The 19,745-nt window shown below is 38.7% G+C and overlaps 1 protein-coding gene across 1 annotated transcript in view; it reads right to left on the bottom strand.

Annotated features, from left to right (window-relative positions):
- The window catches only part of LOC122909213 (muscular LMNA interacting protein), a 149,430-nt gene extending 133,014 nt beyond the window's left edge, over positions 1-16,416 (bottom strand). The window contains exons 1-3 of the mRNA XM_044253020.1: positions 16,279-16,416; positions 9,047-9,202; positions 5,599-5,991 (exon numbers count right to left, since the gene is read on the bottom strand). Of these exons, the coding sequence (XP_044108955.1) occupies positions 5,599-5,991; positions 9,047-9,202; positions 16,279-16,374 (645 nt within the window). The 5' untranslated portion in view covers positions 16,375-16,416. The remainder of the gene's footprint in view (positions 1-5,598; positions 5,992-9,046; positions 9,203-16,278) is intronic.
- Positions 16,417-19,745: the final 3,329 nt, after the last annotated feature.

The following is a 19,745-nucleotide window of genomic DNA, read 5'->3' as shown; positions in this document are numbered from 1 at the left end:
ATAAATAGGCATTTAAAGCCACTGAATTTATGATCATATGTTGTGCAGCAATAGAAAACTAATACACTTCCTACTGACCTCTTAACAGGTCTTACACCCTACTTAGTCCTCCACAGTAACTGTTATCACCAATGTCTACAGTGATTTATATTTTCCTAAGCCCAACGGGCACTTGAATGCTTTATCTTTTCTGATTTCTCCATAGAATCCGACTTCCAATCTCTCCCTCCATTTAAAACGGTTTTATCTGTGGGTTCTGATTTATCACTATCTCCTACTTTATTTCCTATCTTCTGACGAGTCCTTTTCACATTCCTTGTCTTTTCCACCCTCCTCTTACATGTTGGTACTTCCCTGGCCATTCACACTGTCTGAAATCCCCAGGCCCTAGTTACCCATCAAGAAAACTTGTACTCATTGCTCACAGTTCAGCTAATTACAGTGTGACCCTTCCTGATGGTCTGGGCTGATCCAGGCATCCTCCCCCTGAACTTCCCCTTGTTCTTAGAACATGTTCCCTTTCATGGTCAATGTTTTCAGGTGCATCTTTTCCAAGTTCCTTAAAGGCAGGTAGAAGGTTTTTTATAGTTAATCCCCTTACTTTCCAGTACGGAGAGTAATATTACTGCCATGCAAGAATGAAGAAACGGTGTCTAGTGGATATAGGGGCAATAGGACAGAGTTCAGGGACATAGTGTCTCCTTAAAGCCAGCGTCATCATCTTCCTCAGTGACTGTGCCTTCTTGTTCTGCTCTAGACTCTGGATAGTGAAGATAAGCAGGGGAAGGGGACAGTGACACTGATATCCATTGAGTCTTTACCTCACCACCAACAACAAAATTGAGTTCTGACATCAACAAATCAGGAGACCCTCCTGTTAAAAGGTTCCATCAGCATTCTGCGGGAATTGTCAAAGCAGCTGGATTTTCCACAAATGTACTTCCTCTGCCCCATGGGCTAATGGCAAAATTGATTCCTCACCCAGAGGAAACAATATGCCACCACTGAGGGATCTCAGGGATACTGCCAGCGTCAGAGAAGATTGAAGGCTGGAGGTATAAGGAAGGTTTCTACATCTAACATTCTATCCAAATAATTTGTTGTAATTTATTTTCCATGGATCCATAAAATCTAGGTACTTAATAAATATGCATGCCAGTGTCCTAATTTCCCAGACTTTCATGTAAGAACATCCTTTATTTAACTCAAGCCAGTTTTTCTGACCTCATTTTCCATGTCTTCTCTGTTCTTACACCTAAGCTACATTTCACTGGGTGGCTTAGTTGGCTAAGCCTCCGCCTTTGGCTTGGGTCATGATCTCAGGGTCCTGGGATTGAGCCCAATGTTGGGCTCCCCACTCAGTGAGGAATCTGCTGGTCCGTCTGCCCCAACCCCTGCTTATTTATCTCTCTCTCTCTGAGATAAATAAAATCTTTTAAAAAATTGTTTTATATAAAACCTCTCCCTTGTCACAAGTTCCTTCCCCTTGTACCCCAAAACATGCTATCATCTCAAACTTCTTAAATACAGTAAATCATCTGTTGAGAACCTACCAAGATCCAGGCAGTCTTCTAGGCACATTTCATATATTACTATCTCATTTAATCTTCACAAAGAAGGTTGATATCATTACCCCATTTTACAAATGAGGAAACTAAGGTTTATAATTTCAAGTAACTACCCAGAGGAGCATGGCCAGTATGTTACCTGTGTCATTCCTGCTTTCCCAAAGCATTTCTCTGGTGCATGGGCTCCCTTCCTTACCACCCATCCACTTCTCAACCTCATTTTTGTCCCTATCACTGCACTCACACTGTTTCCCTTCAGGTCATCAAATGACCTTCTACTTCTGAAATTTAATGGACTCTGAAGGTCCTACTTTATTTGATCTTGTTTTATGTTTTATTTTTCCTTATATTTATAAGATTTTATAGTATTTTTATTTACTTGACCTTGTTTGTAGACTATTCTTTTTGTTGAATGCCCCTCCAGCTTTCATTGCATGAAACCCCTCCCTCCAACTTCCTTGGACCCCTCTCAGTCTCTGTCGTGGGTTCTATTCTTTCACAGGCCCTTTATATTTTGTTATTTCCTGGCCTGTACCTCCCATCTTCTTGTTCTACATTCTTTCCATGAATAAATATCTCTACTCTCATCAGCTTATGTAGAAATATTTCCAGTATCCCAGCCCTACCCTGTGTTCTAGACTCATATTTCCAGCTCCTTCCAAGAGAACATCATGCTGGGTCATCAAGGCATCTCAAACTTTAGATCAGATGCCTTCTCTCTTCCTACCAATACCTGAAACCTATTATTTTTCCCTCAATTAATGATATCAACATTCTTCCAATTTCCCTAGTGAGAAATTTCATCCATCCTTGACTTTTCCCATATATGTCAATGAATAAATCCAGCTAAATCTACCTTGTAAGTTCTTCTTTTTATCCCCACTCTCATTGCCTGAGCTACAGGCTTTACCATAGGTCTTCCAGCCAAATCACTCTGTGTTCATATGTGTATATTCACCTCTCAAAATTTTAACTCTAATGTTATCCCTAAGTAAGACAGTATTAGACCTTTACATCAACATTCAAGATGCCTATACTCAAAAACATTACTCTTTCTTTCTGAATTTTTATTGAGAGGATTTTGACTCAACTGCTTATTTTATATATAGCATTTTAACTTTTAACCTACACTTCAAATTTTTTAATTGTTTAGTGGTTTGTTTAACATAATGTACTTTTATTTAAACATGCTACTTCAATGAAAGTATTTGGAGCATAACCATATTCAACCCAATATTTATATTGACTACACTCACAATAATATAGTAACTACTACAGAGAACAAAATGTTTAATAGAAATGGATTTACCATAGACTTCATCTCTAAAGACTTTACAATCTGCTAGGGGAGATAAGGCATGTACGTAAATAGTTATACTACATGCTGAAATAGGAGAATTGTTATAAAAGATGGACAGAAAAAAAGTTATCAGAAGCACATTGAGAAATAGTTTATTTTGACTCAGAGAACAAAACCTGACTTCATAAAGGAGTCAGTGTCGGTGCAAAGACTTCAAAGATGTGAACTCTTAAATATTTATTCCTTTTCTACACCTTATTGAACCTCACCTATATGCAAGACACTCTACTAAGTGCTGGAGACACAGAAATAAATGGGACACATCTTGACTTAAATTGCTCCCTAGTGAGGGAAAAAGGCAATCCATTATTACAACAGGGTGAAAAGGAGTTATGGAAATTTTCTAAAAAAGCTAAAAAACGATGTGGAAAATGGTACAGATGGAGAAGACCTAACTCCTCTTCAAAGGGAATGTCTCTGAAAGAGGCACTGGGTTTAGAGTATTGAGCAGCCTATGGAGATGAGTCTGGGGAAGGAGCTTTATACACAGAGGAATCAAAGGCTCAGGGATGGAAAAGTATAAAGTATTCACCTTTGTTGTAGTTGAGAAGAACTGAAGAAGAGAGGTAGAAGATGTGGATAGAAAATGACATCTAGGCTAGTTTATGGAAAAGTTAAAAGCCAGAGCAGGAACTGAAGGCATCTTTTAGAATAGCTTAATAAATTATTGCTGACTAATAGTGTTAATTTATGGACAGTTCTGTACATGGATTTATTTTTACCAGGCAGACCAGAAATTCACCTAATGACCATATTTCTGAAAGAAAAGTAGATGTTGTTGGCATCAAGTAATCCAATCATGGATATTCTTTAGACTTGTTGTTTCTATTACTCACTACATTAAAATTCTCAGAGTACCTTCTTTGGTTCTCCGGTCATTATTCTGGGGTTGACATTTGTGGTTAACAATTGCCTTATTCTTATTTACTCTTATTTTTATTTGATGATAGCCTATTATTCATTACTCAAAAGGATTGTTAAGGGAAATGCAAACAGGAACAATGGCGACTTCCAAACATTTCAAGATCCAGTATTCCCCCATTAGCAGTAACCATCATTTTTGGCCACTGCTAATGAATTAGATTGATCTTTGCCTTTTCATTTGCAGCCTTGATAACATCAGCTATAACGTACTGCCATATAACTGTTTTTGGACAAAAGATTCCAAAGTGTGTGTTCAGGGTCTAGTTTACTTCTGTGTATTTGGTCACATAAAAACAAATTAAATGACCAACTTAGGGAAAGAAATCTAACAACTGGGGGGAAAAGTAGAGCAAAAATCCAAAAGTTGCTTCATTAAGAATGTTTGCTTAGTTTACTTACATTTATTATTATCACACTACAAGTTCTTCAAAGGGGCTCCATCAAATTACCCTCCCTTAACTTTAGAACCCCCCATATCTCAAACTTGGTTATTCCATCATCTTTCCCGAGACAAGAAAGAAACGTTCAAGCCTATCACTGCTTACTGAGAATATGTTTAATTACATGATTAGAACATTTCCAACAACTGTCTGAGAATAAATTTTGAGAAGAAATAAATGTTTTAGGTCAGTAGACTGAGGTAAGAGTAACCCAGGGAGAGTCTTCTAAGTAGCCTAAGGACCCTAGGCTTATAGGTGATAGAAATTCAGCATCAGGAAGTCAGTAAAGGCGGCAGAAATGAAAATAGAGTGGCACCCAAAATAAGACATGTCCTCTACAATTATGCATAGGTCCTAGCAGCACCAAAAGGCCAACTTACCAACAAAAATGTTCTCCCAACTACTTTGGGATGCTTGGTCTAGCGGATCCTACCTGGTCTAGCAGATCCTAAACAGGACATCTTGGTACTGACATATGCTTTCTCAAGGAGAACTTTGCATCCACTGTCTACTCCCAAAGCCAGCCTCTGCATTCCTGACATTCTACCTATGCCTTGTCAAATCATTGTATAATTTCATCGCAACAAATAGCCAACCAATGGGAAATTCTTCCTATTTTTCCCTTCAAAATCCCTCCCTTTCCACTCCCTTTCTTTCCTGCCATCACAGAAATCGGTCTTAAATAGGCTCTCCAACCTAAAGGAAATATTCAATTTTGCTGCTAAGTTTTGGGGTAGGATATTCTACCCGTTTCACTGAGGCAAGACCTGCACTAGTGGCTTCCAGGACCACAACACATATTTTCCGAAGGACACACAGGCAAGAATTTTTTTTCTAAACACTCTTATTTCCTAGCATATCCTTTGACTACTTTTTCAGTAGTTTAAAAGTAATGTGCCTGCATCTAACATCCAACCAATGTCTTCCCACAGGATCTTTCTCGTATGTGCAGTATGCTTCTTGGTGGAGCCAGCCAACCAAGCACTCTCTCCTAAGAAACTCCCAGTTATCAATCTTCCAAGAATTGTTCAAAAGTAAGAGATAACATTCTCCCAGATCCACCCCAGCTGAACATCTTACATGTTCTCTTCAGTCAGTTCGCAGTACAATTATATAATCTTTTTTGTCTTATGAATTTATTATCTATATTTACTCTGTGATGATTTATGATCTTGGGATTTGGGTTTTTAAATACCTTTTTCTTTGAGAGCTTTGCATGCCTCAAACAGGAAGGCCTTTGCGGACAGCCTAGGATAAAGAGTATGTAAACATTTTCTTTTTTCTTATGACAAGAAGAAAAACCTACCTGCCCGTGCTTTTGCTGAGAGGCAATCCCATGAGACATTTCAGGGTATGATGGGGCCTGGAGGTCTGTCCCTCGTGTTTTGGGACGTACCACGTCAGAAACCAGACTGGAAGAAATTGCTAGAGATTTGGGCCGAGAAGCTGTAGTGCTCATCCCCCCAGGGGGGCCTTGTTCACCTTTTCCACTTGGAGCTTCATCTTCCCCTTCTGAGTCCACGATAAAGACATATTCAGCTTTGAAGAGGTCACTTTGCTGCATTCCTTGAAGTTCGTTTGCTTTAATTCCCCTTGCTTGCAAAACCTTTTCACTGCCCTCTGAAGGATAAATCAATGTCCCTTGGTTTCTCTCCTGTTGGCTCCCAGCATTCAAGGTCAAGTACTCATTGGACTCAGACTGCAATTAATGTAGAGACATAAAAGCATTGACATTGGTTTGACAATGGCTTCCTTTTTGCATGTACACTTAAAAGTTTAACCTGCTTTTAATCTCCAAGGACAAGAATTATTTAAAATATATTTAAAAATCAGATTGGTTTAGGAGAGATTGGGTTGAAGTTAATGGTTTACTTTTACCAGCCCACTTATTTGTCCTGGTTCAAGCCCAAACAATTTAGGGCTCAGAATCAACATCAAGTAAACCTGCTTTCAAATAAATCATGACACATTTTCTTAAAAAGAGATAGAGACAGCAATGTTTCCCATGAAGACATTCGTGAGACAAACGGGGGTTGACCAAGGGTTTAATTATTGGTCAAGCAAAACCTATATATCCTATATATGCCTGGAGAGAAAGGAAACCCTATTGAAAGTTTCTAAAATAAAACAAATCTCTCTAAAAGTCTGAGAGGAAAAATAAAATTGTGACCAAAAATATAGATATTCAGACAAAACCATCCAAACTAATGGAAAAGAACTCAAGAATAAGATGCCAAGAAAACAAGCAGATATTTTTAGTACAAGGAATTTTTCACTGCTATTTTATTTTGTAATTCTTAATCTTTTCCCATTCAGTTTTCTATGAGTACATAGAGGGTTTACAAGACGAGAGTAAGACAGCTTTATCAAGCTATCAAACATCTTTTTCTAAAATGAGAGCAGCAGTGTACACTAAGATTGTGTTTGAAAGACTCAGTGTTTATTTTTCTGGTTTTGATAACCATGCTGTGGTTACTATATTTTTCTTTGCAACATTTCCTTAGGCCTAAAATTACTTCAGAATAAAAAATTTTAAAAGACACTAACTACAATAAACTGAATTTCAACCATGATGATCAATTTAACATGTGCTTTTATGGGCATGCATGCCGTGTGTATGAAAATAGAAGTCAAACCACTGATTATAAATAACTAACCTAAGGACGTTATTTTATATGCCCATTGCACATTTTTCAGCTGATGATGATTTAGTTGAGATAAAACACAAATGGCCTCTCATTAGGATGTCTTGGACAATGGTCATTTCACATTTAAATTACAATACTATACATTTAAATTACAATACTATACAGTAACAAAAACCCAAACTGGAAAGAAGTTTAAATTAAAACAGCATTCAAAGACAGATTGCTTATTATAAAAAATAACTATAATTAAAAGATGGCAAAAATTGAACTAGTTTTTGAAAACATTATTAATTATCTAAAACATCTTCCCCTGTGCTATTCCTTATATTCCACATATGAGTGAAACCTTATAATAATTGTCTTTCTCTGCTTGACTTTGAAAAAAATTTTCTGTACAGATTTGTCCATTCTCTCCAATTTGCTTATTAAATCAATGGTTTATATCAGAAAAATATAAAATTTAATGACTCCCTTCCCCGATAGTCCATCACACTCTATTCTTTTACTCAAATGTATTTTTGTAGCTTTATCACTGAAATTTTATTATATACTTTTCACTTTTTTTATTGTATGCATTCCCAAGAATGACTTATATGAGTTGATTTTATTCATTCAGAATACAGCACCAAGCACATAGTATATTCAGTCAGTAGTGGCTGAATACATAAATGATGAAGGGAGAATTTACCCTGTTCTATTATAACATTGAACTATTTAAAAAATAGGAAGAAAAAAAATTTATAAATAAATAAATAAATAAATAAATAGGAAGAAAAATCTTGACTATTTTAAATATGTGGTTGTGTGTGATCATTGCAATCAGCAAATAAATATCAACATCTTAGGAAGCTCTGGAGGTTTGCAACCAAGAGGGATTCATACATGCACAATCTCATTCATACTCGTAACACCCATACAAAGGATCCCATAAATACATCACATAGAATTGAGTACTGTCAGACAAGTTTCCCAGAAATTCCTAGAGTAGCGTTTAAGATATCTCTGAAATAATTCAACCTTCATAGTCTTTGAAATAAGGTGGTAGCATTGAAAATCTCAGATCACAAATATATTACAACTTTCTGGATAAGATATTTTCATACAGATAAGGTGAATCAGATTATTTTACCCCCTTTTCGTGGTTCAAGAATACCACAGAATCCCCCAGACACCTTTTACTTATAATAAGACAATATTAAAAGACATTCTAAAGAGAAAGGGTTTTTTTCCCCAATATGTCATTATTCAAACACAAGTCATATTCAGGGTTTTTTAAAGTTCGTTTTAATTTTATTGTCAGTCTTAGTCTTATTTTAGATAAGCATAGTCAGCATATAAATATAATTTTACAACCAACCTTGTCTCTTACTGTTATAAAGTTAACATTTTCCATGGAATTACATAATCATTATAATTATAACTTTGTGAAAATGGTGTATTATTACACTCTCAACTTTTTTCTGATTATTAGCTATTAAGCTATTTTTATTTTTCCCTGTTTTCCTACAGAACATTTTTGCTTTTGTACCATTCTTGGAATACATTTTCAAGAGTTAGATTATTGAAAGATTATGAACAGTTTTATGATTATGCATAAGGGTTTTCCACCAAAATTGTACAAATTCACAATGCTAGCAGCAAAGTGTGAGGACATCAGTAGCTTCACAACTGCCCTAGCACTGGATATTGCACTTTTTAAATTTTGCTAAGTTATTGCATGTAATACAATAATGCCTCGTTGTTTTTATCTTTATTTTGTCAAGAAACTGACAGAAATTCAAACTTGTCCAAATATTTCATTTTTATTATTTTAGGACATATTTGGGAGAAGATCAAGTGCCCAGAGGCAGAATGTGTCACGTGAATAGCAAAGAATAGGATGTCAACTCAGGAGAGTTGAGGATAGTGCAATGGAGAGGAGGAGAGTATGATAATGTTTGGGTTTCTATTACACGGTTATATTTTTAGTCAACCTTGGATTTCACAGTCATCTCACTTTATGCAAGGGAAATAAACATTCATACAAATTTCCAAGTCATTCTTATGGACAATTTAATGTTTAATATAAAATTGCTTAATATAAAGAAAGAAAAAAAATAATCCTACCCTATTTACAGTTTCTGGAGTCTTATCACTTGGTTCCTCGGGAATTTTAACAAGGAATTTAGAGGTGTCGGCCAACTTAGAGTGGGTTGGTAGTCTTCTGACAGTAGGGACAAATGTGAAGATCAGAGGTTTGGCTTCAGAATCACCAGAAGAGACCTAAGAGACATGTAATAAATTAGACTCTCAGTCTTGTTAGAGGTTTATCTTGACTTTATTTCCTAATTACCATGATATTTACTTCATTTATTTTGAAAAGTTGACTCTTATCCTGTGATCATGTGTATGGTTGCCAAAGAAAACAGCTGTAAAAATAGTGGAGCGTGGACCAGATTCCTTTTTTAAATTATTCCATTTATCAGAGAAAGCAATACAACCCACAAAGAGCCTATTGTAGGGGATGGCAGCAAAACAGTGGATTGGCTAGTTGATCTCTTGGAACATTACAGGGTACCTGTGCCTCCCCATAGGGTCATCACAAACACACCATCTATTCTGTTTCAAAATCAACTTTTATTCATTTAACCCTGGGTTAGCATGTTCAATCTGACTCATAATCACCAAGCATGCAAGAAACTTCCAACGTGTATCACTAATGAGGATACTAAAAAATGGATTTAAAATCGGAAGTTTTTTTTTTTTTTGGCTATTAGAATACAAATGCCTGTCTTCAAGGATATCCTTTCTCTTTCATTCATGTGTCGTTCATTCAAGAATAACCGTGTTTAGTATTTGTGGCGGGGCGGGTACTCAGGAGCTAGGGATGCCAACAAGAATAGGAAATGGTCAACAGACCATGCACGAGAAGAAAGAGTATGCACAGAATATGAAAGGAAAAGTGATGAGGGGTACCTGCATACCCACCCGGGGAAGCTCTGTAAAAGGCAACACCTGAAATGTAGGTCCCAGTGAAGAGAAAGATAAAGATATCCCAGGCTGAGAAAACCAGATGAATGAAAGCATGGAAGGGCAGCAGCAGTGGGATGTGGATCAAGCTTAGATCCTGTCCTATGGACAACACGGAACCATTAGAGCACCATAGATTGGGAAATGACAAAGTCACATTAGAGTTTTAGATGGGTAATTCTGGTTTTAAAAGACACATAGTGGGGCACCTGGGTGGCTCAGTGTTAAAGCCTCTGCCTTTAGCTTGGGTCATGATCCCAGAGTCCTGGGATCGAGCCCCGCATCAGGCTCTCTGCTTGGCAGGGAGCCTGCTTCCTCCTCTCTTTCTCTGCCTGCCTCTCTGCCTACTTGTGATCTCTGCCTGTCAAATAAATAAATAAAATATTTTAAAAAATAATAATTTTTAAAAAATTAAAAAAAAAAAAAGACACATGGCTAGTGACAGGCAAAGAAAGTCAAGAGCAATAGGTTGAGGACTACCTGAAAGGGAAAAAGAGAAGATGGTGCCATAATCTCTCTTTCACAAAATTTTGAATGAGGAATAAGGAAGGTTGTCGGGAGTAATTAGTAAGGGAAGGAGAGTCCAAAAGAGTTGCCTGTGTTGGCATGTAATCAGAGAGACTTGAACATGTAGATAGACTGGGGAGAGGGATCAGGAGAGGAGGAAAGCAAAACAGGGTCCTGGAGGAAGCAGGCAAAATAAGTTAAGGGAACATATGGTCCCATTTGAGTCCAGAGAAAATGAACTAAGATACAGGAAAGCTCATGAATGTGGTGTGCCAGGGAGCAGAAAGGTGGTATAATCAACATTGATGATAAAATCAGCCCCATCTCGTCAGAGTAACACTGTCCCTCTGCCACCTGCATGCCTCAGTCTCAAGAAATATGATACACCCTGGCAAGACCCTCACTGTCCTCCCCCTTTAAGCCATGAACCCCTCTATGCCTTGAAACCCTCAGATTTCACCTTGGCATTCCTTTTAAACCCAGCTATGTCAGTCCCTGTGAAAAAACCCAGACCTCAGTCATCGCACAATCCCTTTGTGCTATACATACCTGTTGCTCTTTTCCCATCTGTGGCCTGCTCCAACTCTTAAAGCCTTTCCACCACACACTTTCTGGTATCCAGTCGGCCACCACAAAATCCTCCATGTCCCAAACCTCTTCTCTAACTTCTCTAACTAGCTCTAACCAAACCAACGCTTTTTCTAAAGGGCTTTGTCTCTAAGAAGCTACCTCAGTGGAAAGAAACTGTTTTCCCTCACACTGGGCCTAGAACTACAAGCGTGTCCTCCTCACTTCCCTGTACTGCTTCCAGACCATTCCTCTTTCCTCTTACCTAGAAACTTCCAGATTTGAATCTCCTGTCAGTAGTCTATACTCCTCACTGCCATCTCCCCACAACCAAAGGAAGCCCTTCTTTCTTTGAAGATTTAGTTCCTGGCTCAGTTCCACTCTTTTTAACACTATGCTTTGTGCAATACTCAACATCATAGCTCATAGGTTAATTTTCCTCATCTTGTGTTGCCCTGGCCTCTACTCCTTCCTGATTCTCAAATCCCTAGCCTCAACCAGTACCTACAACCCCTCTATAATGTCACATTTTCCATTCTCTGGATGCCACTTCTTTTCTTTCCATACCTCCTTCTCATACTCCATTTCTCAGATCTCACCAGAATAAAAATCTATGGATCCCTCCAACATTATATTGTCCCATATTTCTTCTTTTTAACCAACCTCAGTGATTGCATTCACCACAGTTACCCCCCATGCACACTCCTCAAATGCTTTCCCCTCTCTCACATCATCCCCTCCCAACTGGGTAAATCACCATTCTCACTAAATCTAACCTCCTACTCTACTCCTGCACCACAACAGTATGTGATTGGAGGAAATCACACAAACTACGCTTACTGGTTTCACTTCAAATTTATGACTCAACCCAAGCAGGCCCTTCAATGCTGCTCTATAGACATACACTAGCTACTTGGCCCATTTACTCTCCCACTTGCCTAGAAAACTCACATCCTCTCCAACATCTTCTTCCATAGTCTTACTCTGAGCTGATAAGTTTGTTTCTCATTGCACTGAGATAACTGAAGCAATCAGAAAAGAATCACCAAGGTTCCTATCACCACATCTACTCACTCCCCCACATCTTTGTTCTCTCAGGTGGCCTGAAGTCCTGACATTATGTCCCTAGTAAAATCAACTCTCACTTAAATATTTTGCTTTCTACTAACTTTTATTTATTCAATAAGGTGTCATTAAATGCCTACTTAATGCTAAGGCACCACTTTAAGTGTTGGCGATATAATGGTGAGCAAAAGTCTTTACACTAATGGAATTTATATCACAGAGGAGGAAGTAGTAAACAAAATAAATATGTAAAATATTTAGTACTTATAGAGTTATAAGCTATGAAGCCTAGCTTTAAGGCTATTGCGATGACCCATGGTAGAGAAATGGTAGGTTGAACTTGGGTTGCTATGGTAACCATGATAAGAAGTGTTAAGATTCTGGTTGTATTTTAGTTATTTATTTTTTAAGGTTTTATTTATTTATTTTTGCAAGAGATAACATGAGTGGGGAGGTGGGCAGAGGGAGAAGCAGACTCCCCTCTGAGCAGGGAACCTGATGCAGGACTCAATCATGACCTGAGCCAAAGGCAGATGCTTAACTGACTGAGCCACACAGGCACCCAAGATTCTGGCTCTATTTTAAAGGAAAACAGAATTTGCTTAAAAACTAAATGTGGGATATAAGAGATAGATAGGAATCAAGATGAGTACAAAATTATTGACCTAAATAACTGTAAAAAATGAGCTTTTATTTACTAAAATGGGGAAATCAACAGGTGAAGCTAGTCTGAGAATAAAGATCAAATTTGATATGCTAAATATAGATCCAAATGGAAATGTGGAAAGGGAGTCAAATTTAGAGGAGAGTCTGTGCTAAAGATGAAATTATTGGGGTTGTTAACTTATACATTGTATTTGAAACCACAAGACAAGATGAGCTCACCGAGGGAGCAAGCACAAACAAGAAAAGAGGTCCAAGGCTGAACCCTCCCGACTTGTAACACAAGCGATCCAGTAGCAAAGGAAGAACTTGTAGCGGTGACATGGGATTTTAAGGAAAATAGAAAAGACTGGACTGTCACTGACATCAATAGGAAAGATGCCTGACTATCAACCAAAGGATTACCAGGCTCTGCTGAGCCAGGAATTTGTTGCAGTGAAGCCAATTTACTTGGCCTTTTGGTATTCCTTCCAGGGATATTCAAACAGCCTCTCACAGGAACAGAGAAAGTCAGCTATAGCACTTACAGAGCTGGTGTTTGGAAGCTGGAAAGAAAGTTGAGGAAATTGAGGGCCCTTGTGAGAGTAGAGCAAATGACCAAAATGGAGTGGAGTTTGGACAGATCCAAGAGAGGGACCCGCAGATTCCAGGGACCAGCGGTATCTGACACTCAGATAACAGATCTAATAGCATGTTGAGTGTCTGGAAAAATGGCTTGGTTTACAGTATAGTATGTGAAAATGTAAGATTTAGAAGTATGGTAATTCTATATGGTCTAGGCTTTGGCCTTGAGACTGACTATCTGGGAAGAAAAAAAAACAAAAAACAAAAAACAGAAAAGACAGCAAGTTTATGAAGCTCAAGCAACTATGAGACAAGAAGGTTGACAAGGTCAGCCCAGGGAAAACAAAAGTCATGCTGGGTGATAGTAAGACTGGCCTAGAGAGAGAGAGAGAGAGACACATAGCATGGGGGCACAATGTGAGCCTGGGGTCAGGAGGTACCTGGAGCAAGCTGCCTGGGACACTAGATTAGTAATGGGATATTTTCTTTGTGAGCATGTAATCAAACAAAGAGGACTGGATATCCGTACGGAAGATTTCACCCAAGTTATAGGTCCAATGAACTAAATGTAGGCCACTTACTATATAGTAAAAGTTTTTGGTAACTAAAAAAAATGGAAACAGCTATGCCTTCTAGAAATGATGCATATTCCTTAAGAAATATCAAACATACAGGCAAACCCTTCTGAGCTAACTCTCATTTTTTAATATTCTCTTTTTGGTAAGATTTTATTTATTTATGAGAAAGAGAGTGAGAGAAAGAGCAGGGGGAGGAGTAGAAGGAAAGGGACAAACAGACCCCGTGCTGAGCCCAAAGCAGGACTCCATCTCAGGAGCCTGAGATCATGACCCAGGCACAAACCAATGGTCAGACATTTAACTGGCTGCACCACCCAGGTGCCCCTAATATTCTTTAATGTCTTTAAACACAGTTGTCCTTATTTGCTCGTTGCAGTCATGTCAAAATTCCCAGGTTGCTGCTAATCATGGGAAAATAATAAATCAATGCTCCCCTTTGTGGTAAGAAACATTAGATCCCTTTTTAGATTTGGAAAGCCCATTAGTCTTATCAGCAATAACAATATAACACACTTATTGGATAGATTATTTCCTAGGAAGACCTTTTTACATGACTAATCTCATCAATATCAAGATAGAGAGTGGTTTTAGCAACAAAAGCACTAGAGGTAGTTCAGATAATTACAGAATTTCATGTGGGCAGGAGATAAAGACAGTCCTTTAGGAGTCAAAAGGTGAAATTGTGACCTTATCCCCAGGTTCTATAGGCCTGCTCCATCTCTCCCCATGATAATTACAAGTCTATCTTGGGTTCTATCCCAATGAAATTTAAATACTAATACATGAAAGGCTTCAGTATAAGTGCCCCAGGGGTCTGAAATACATATAATCATTATTAATAGGACATGGCTTTGCCTTCTAAAACACACACAACACCGAAAATTTACTTCTACTATGAACTTGTGCAATTTGAATAATGCAATGCTACCTAAATCTCTAAAAATCAAATAGATCGACCATCACTGACACCCAATAAACTACAGACTTTTTAAAGGGTAATAGCTATAATTTCAGTGACTAAAAGGGAAACAAAATATAAATGAAAACTGATGATTCAGTGCATAAGGTGCACTTTCCATCCAATGCCCTCAAAGGAATTTTCAAAGCATAACCACATGCGGACAATGAATGCAACAGAAAAGTAAAATTATTTCTTTCTACATTACTGTCATATTTTCCTACAGACACATCCATATCTGACAAAAAATGTCTTCCCCGGTGGAGGAGAACATTTTTTTTTTTTTAATTTTAGTTGAACCCATGTATGATGTCATTCAAGAATAACATAAAAGGGAAAATCTAATAGGACTAAAGACGTATTCATCTTCCTGGGTTACCGTTGGAGAAAAAGATCAGGGATAAATTCCTCTCTGAACACACATCCTCAGAAGCACCACCACAAAAGTGGTATCCACTTTTAAGCGGGGAGTACAGTGTTAGCACAGGGCTCTTTTCATCGTTACCTAGCATCCTCTTATCTAACCAAGGAGGTACTGATTTCTTTCTTTTTTTTCTTTTCTTTTTTTTGGGGACAGAATTCAGGTTGGAAAAGGATTTAAAATTATACTAGCTACACGATGCAACATGTAGATGAAGAGCCATGTGTTAGCCAAGGTAGACTGCTGAATCCCCTGTTCAGAAAAGAGGAAAAAAGAATTTTTTTTTTCTCTCTTTACTGCATACGGTAGCCAAGTTCCAGTGGAGCCCAGAAATGAATCGCTATGGTGATGAAAAATCATTTTCCACACAAAGCAGAAACAGATGCATGTTAATATCATTGCACTTGTTAAATGCCGGTTTAACACTTTCAAGTTGTCAATGCCATTTAAAAACACATCTTAGTTCCTATCCTTGGGAAACTAGTTTAATAACTGAAATTAGACCTGAGAGGATGAACATCTCGCCCTCACTACGGTTTCAAGCACTCAGAACTGTCTGAGACTGTCCCCCTCTCATAGGACAGCCGAATAATAACTGAAGAAATGGCATTTCCCCGTGCCATGCAAGTTCACTGCTCTGTTGCTCAGTTTCTGGGCTGCAATGCCTTCCCGTCTTCTATTCCCCTAAAAGTTCTCTTCCTTCCTGTGGTGACACCCACACTCACAGATGGCCACTAGCCTCCTGTTAAGAAGAAGAGGCATGGCAGGGTGTCAGCTTCCACACTATGCCAAGGGCAGTCCCGAGCGTTTTGTGGGGCTGGCCAGCCAAGCAGTTTGCTTTTATCTGCTCGCCCTGCCACTAACTGCAGATAATAACATTTCATTTTGATATACAGGCAAATTTATCTCTCCGCAGGCAGCTCTCCCTCAAGCCCTCTTGCAGCAAACACCGAAGTGCACAGCCTTTAAAAGTTCTTGAAAGCATTAAGGAAAGACTTCCCTTTACCTGGGGTGTGGTCTGAATGCTCCCAGCTAGGACGCCCGAGTTCATTTGGAAGTAATTGTTCCCGCAGTCCCTCGGAAACCCCTGTTCTGGAAGCATTGATTCATCACATAAGGGAGTGAGCAAACCGATGACTGAGGTGGGAAGGGAGCCTCTCACTAAAACAACACACACTCACACAGAAAAAAAGGAATTCTAAAAAGAGGTAAAGTGGCATCCTCCCTGATTTGAAGAATCCTGTCAGCTCCCAGGAGTAGGTTTATGTGTAGATAATTTCTAGATTTGGAACTTCATGAGAGGTCATGTTGACTGCTGAAATGAAGCCAGGAGAAGTAAAAGAAAAAGAAAAAAAAAAAAAAGAAAAGAAAAGAAAGAAAGAAAAAAAACCCCACCTATGTTATGTGTTTGCCCTCTTTTCTTGTCACGCATATATTCCAATTACATATTCTATGCAAAGAGAGAAGCCAGATTGTGCAGTGACAAGAAGCTGATTGAAAGGCCCGAGCATCTGCCAATCTCAGCAACCAGTTGGTCACACTCACTGAGAACACGGAGAGGTACAAACACATGCAAACACTGCGCCTAAATAAAGCCCTAGAAAACACACAGCGATCATTTCAAAAGATCAATAGCATTATCGGTCTTTGGCATGTAAATGCAGCAGGAACGTCTGTAGTGACTGAAGTTTCGCTATTAATCACTTTAGCTCTAGAATGAAGCTTGGAGTCAAATATTTGTTGAAACAAAATTCCCTTCTGAGGTTTCCTGGAAGACAGTGAGTGTCCTGACTGCAGACGAACCAAACTCAAAACCTCACGTGTGAAACTGACTGGCATATTCAAGCTTTTGGGATTTCTACTTTTTTTAAGTATTGATTTTTCTCCAAATCTGTAATATCTAGATTTGTGCTTTGGCAAAGAAAGATGTTGTGGCCCCAGGGTTGGTTATAGACCAAAGGCTATGGGAAGGAATGAAGATTTTACTTTGGGGACCTGTTATACCTCTTAACATTTTCAACTTTATCAAAAGCCAGAATTTGTGGAAACATTAAAAGTAACATAATGCTCAAAGTGATTCTACTAGCATACTGGCAAAAATTCTCCCAAACAACACAGCACTTTTTGACCTAGAATATTCTCTAAATTTCTAAATAGAAGTGCAGTTACACCCCTAGGTAAATTATATGCCTTCCTCTAGGCTATGCATATTTATGCATACTCAAAAGAAAAGAAAATATAATATCTTCCTGCCCTCAGAGAGCTTAAAGTCCAATTGAGAATAGAAAACAGACTACAAATAACAGAAATGCAAAGCAAAAAAAAAAGAGAGAGAGAGAGAGATTGAAGTTCTCAAACTTTATACATAAACTATAAACTACCTGGAGAGCTTGAGGAAATCTGCCCTTAGATTCTTTTTTTTTTTTTAAGATGTTATTTATTCCCTTGTCAGAGAGAGAGAGAGAGAGCCAAAGCAAGATGTTATTTACTCCCTTGTCAGAGAGAGAGAGAGAGCCAAAGCAGGTGGAGTGGCAGGCAGAGGGAGAAGCAGGCTCCCCACTGAGCAATGAGCCCGACACAGGTCTCCATCCCAGGTTGCTGGGATCATGACCTGAGCTGAAGGCAGATACTTAACTGACTGAGCCACCAAGGCGTCCCTGCCCTCAGATTCTGCACATCCAGCAAGCTCCCTGCTGGTGCCTGGATGCTTGCCCATAGCACTTTGAGTAGCAAAGAACTGGGGGATTCTTGGAGGGACATGAGATCACAGCTACATGGAGAAATTCAAGGAGAAAGCTGCACTGGTGCTGCACTTCAAAGGATCGGGGACCAGGGGCTTAGGAAAGTGGAATGGAGTTAACACTCCTTTCAAGCAGAGTTAAAGGCCTGAGTGAATGCATCTGTCCCAACAGCAGTATGCCGTAAGAAGAGTCATAAAAGGCGAAAAGCTAGAGATGATCATTCACTGGGGACACAAGAGGACCTCCCAAAGACAATCCTTTCACTTGTGAAATGTGGATATGAATAGTACTTATCTCACAGAGGTCTTGCAAGGATTACTGTGAAATCATGTAAGCCCTAGAGGTCACATTCATCTTACACAGTCCTAGTGAGTGGCCCCCTACGAGGAAGCAGCAGTCTGGTTAGCTGTCAATAGTTTGATCCGTTCGTTCCAAGTAGACTCTATGAAGCTCTTCTCCCATACCTCGTTCTGTCCTCCCTCTGGTCTTTTCTCTCTCATTTCCTTCCCCAACCAAAGCAATATTTATGCATGTTGGAAAGTCAACTTTGGAAGGGGAAATACTTTAGCCCCTATCTTTTGCCCTATTTGAACTCTTCCTTGAGTCATTTTACAACATGAGAACCAATTGAATTAATCCATTATTTTGTTTTTTGGCTCTGTGTCTTACTGGCAACGTTTCTTGAATCATTTTCTTTCTCTGGCTTTATTAATAATTGTTGGTGTTGCAGACTATTTGTTATATTGATAGAAGTAATAATTGTTAGTTTAAAAAAAAACATAATGGTCATGCATTATAACAGCATGCTTCAGCCATCTGGTTAGTAACTACATATAGCCTCAAAGAGCGCATGTATTTAGGACAATTTCTATAGAAACCATCCTCATTTAAATAGAAAATGATGGCACCTGTTCAAAAACAGGCCCCAGTCCTGAATGATGAAGAGCAAGGAAGTTACTTACACAGGATGGAGAAGTGGGGAGGAAGAGCGTCTGTCCTCCAATTACGAAGAGTAAGAACATCACCTAGGATCTGCCCAAGACCCTGAAGCATTTAGAAACACAAACCATTTCTTCCAGAGCTCGATGTAGGCATTTAATCAGTTAGGCTAAGCCATCATGTAAACATACTTGTTTAGTTCTGCATCTTTTTATATAAACACAAACTTTTTTTAAAAAAGATTTTATTTATTTATTTGACAGAGAGAGGTCACAAGTAGGCAGAGAGGCAGGAAGAGAGAGAGGAGGAAGCGGGCTCCCTGCTGAGCAGAGAGCCCGATGTGGGACTCGATCCCAGGACCCTGAGATCATGACCCGAGCTGAAGGCAGCGGCTTAACCCACTGAGCCACCCAGGCGCCCCAAACACAAACTTTTTAATGCTCTCTCTCCCACCAAATAGCACAAAATGCTCTGTTGAATAATCTTTTGCCAAGAGCAAATAAAATTTGTCAAACTTTGCAACGGACAAATACAATCCAAATTCTCTTTAAATTTTGGCATTATTGATGGCTAAAGTAGGACGTTTTTCACCTTCTTTCTAAATAGATATTACTGCAGTAACTTCTAGCCAAAAGACTCTTCAGATACTGCTTTTAAAATAAACAATGAAGAACAAATAGTCTCTCTTCTTGACATGGGAAACAAATTTGAGAAAAAAAAATAGATTAGCACACAAAAGTTTGCCAAGAAACATGTGATTAAACAGATCCAGCTGCCAAGACTATTCAATTAT

Source organism: Neovison vison, chromosome 1 (genome assembly GCF_020171115.1).
Source record: "Neovison vison isolate M4711 chromosome 1, ASM_NN_V1, whole genome shotgun sequence".
NCBI classification, from domain to species: domain Eukaryota; kingdom Metazoa; phylum Chordata; class Mammalia; order Carnivora; family Mustelidae; genus Neogale; species Neogale vison.
Note: the sequence above shows the minus strand (reverse complement) of the source record. Positions and strands in the feature narration are given on the sequence as shown.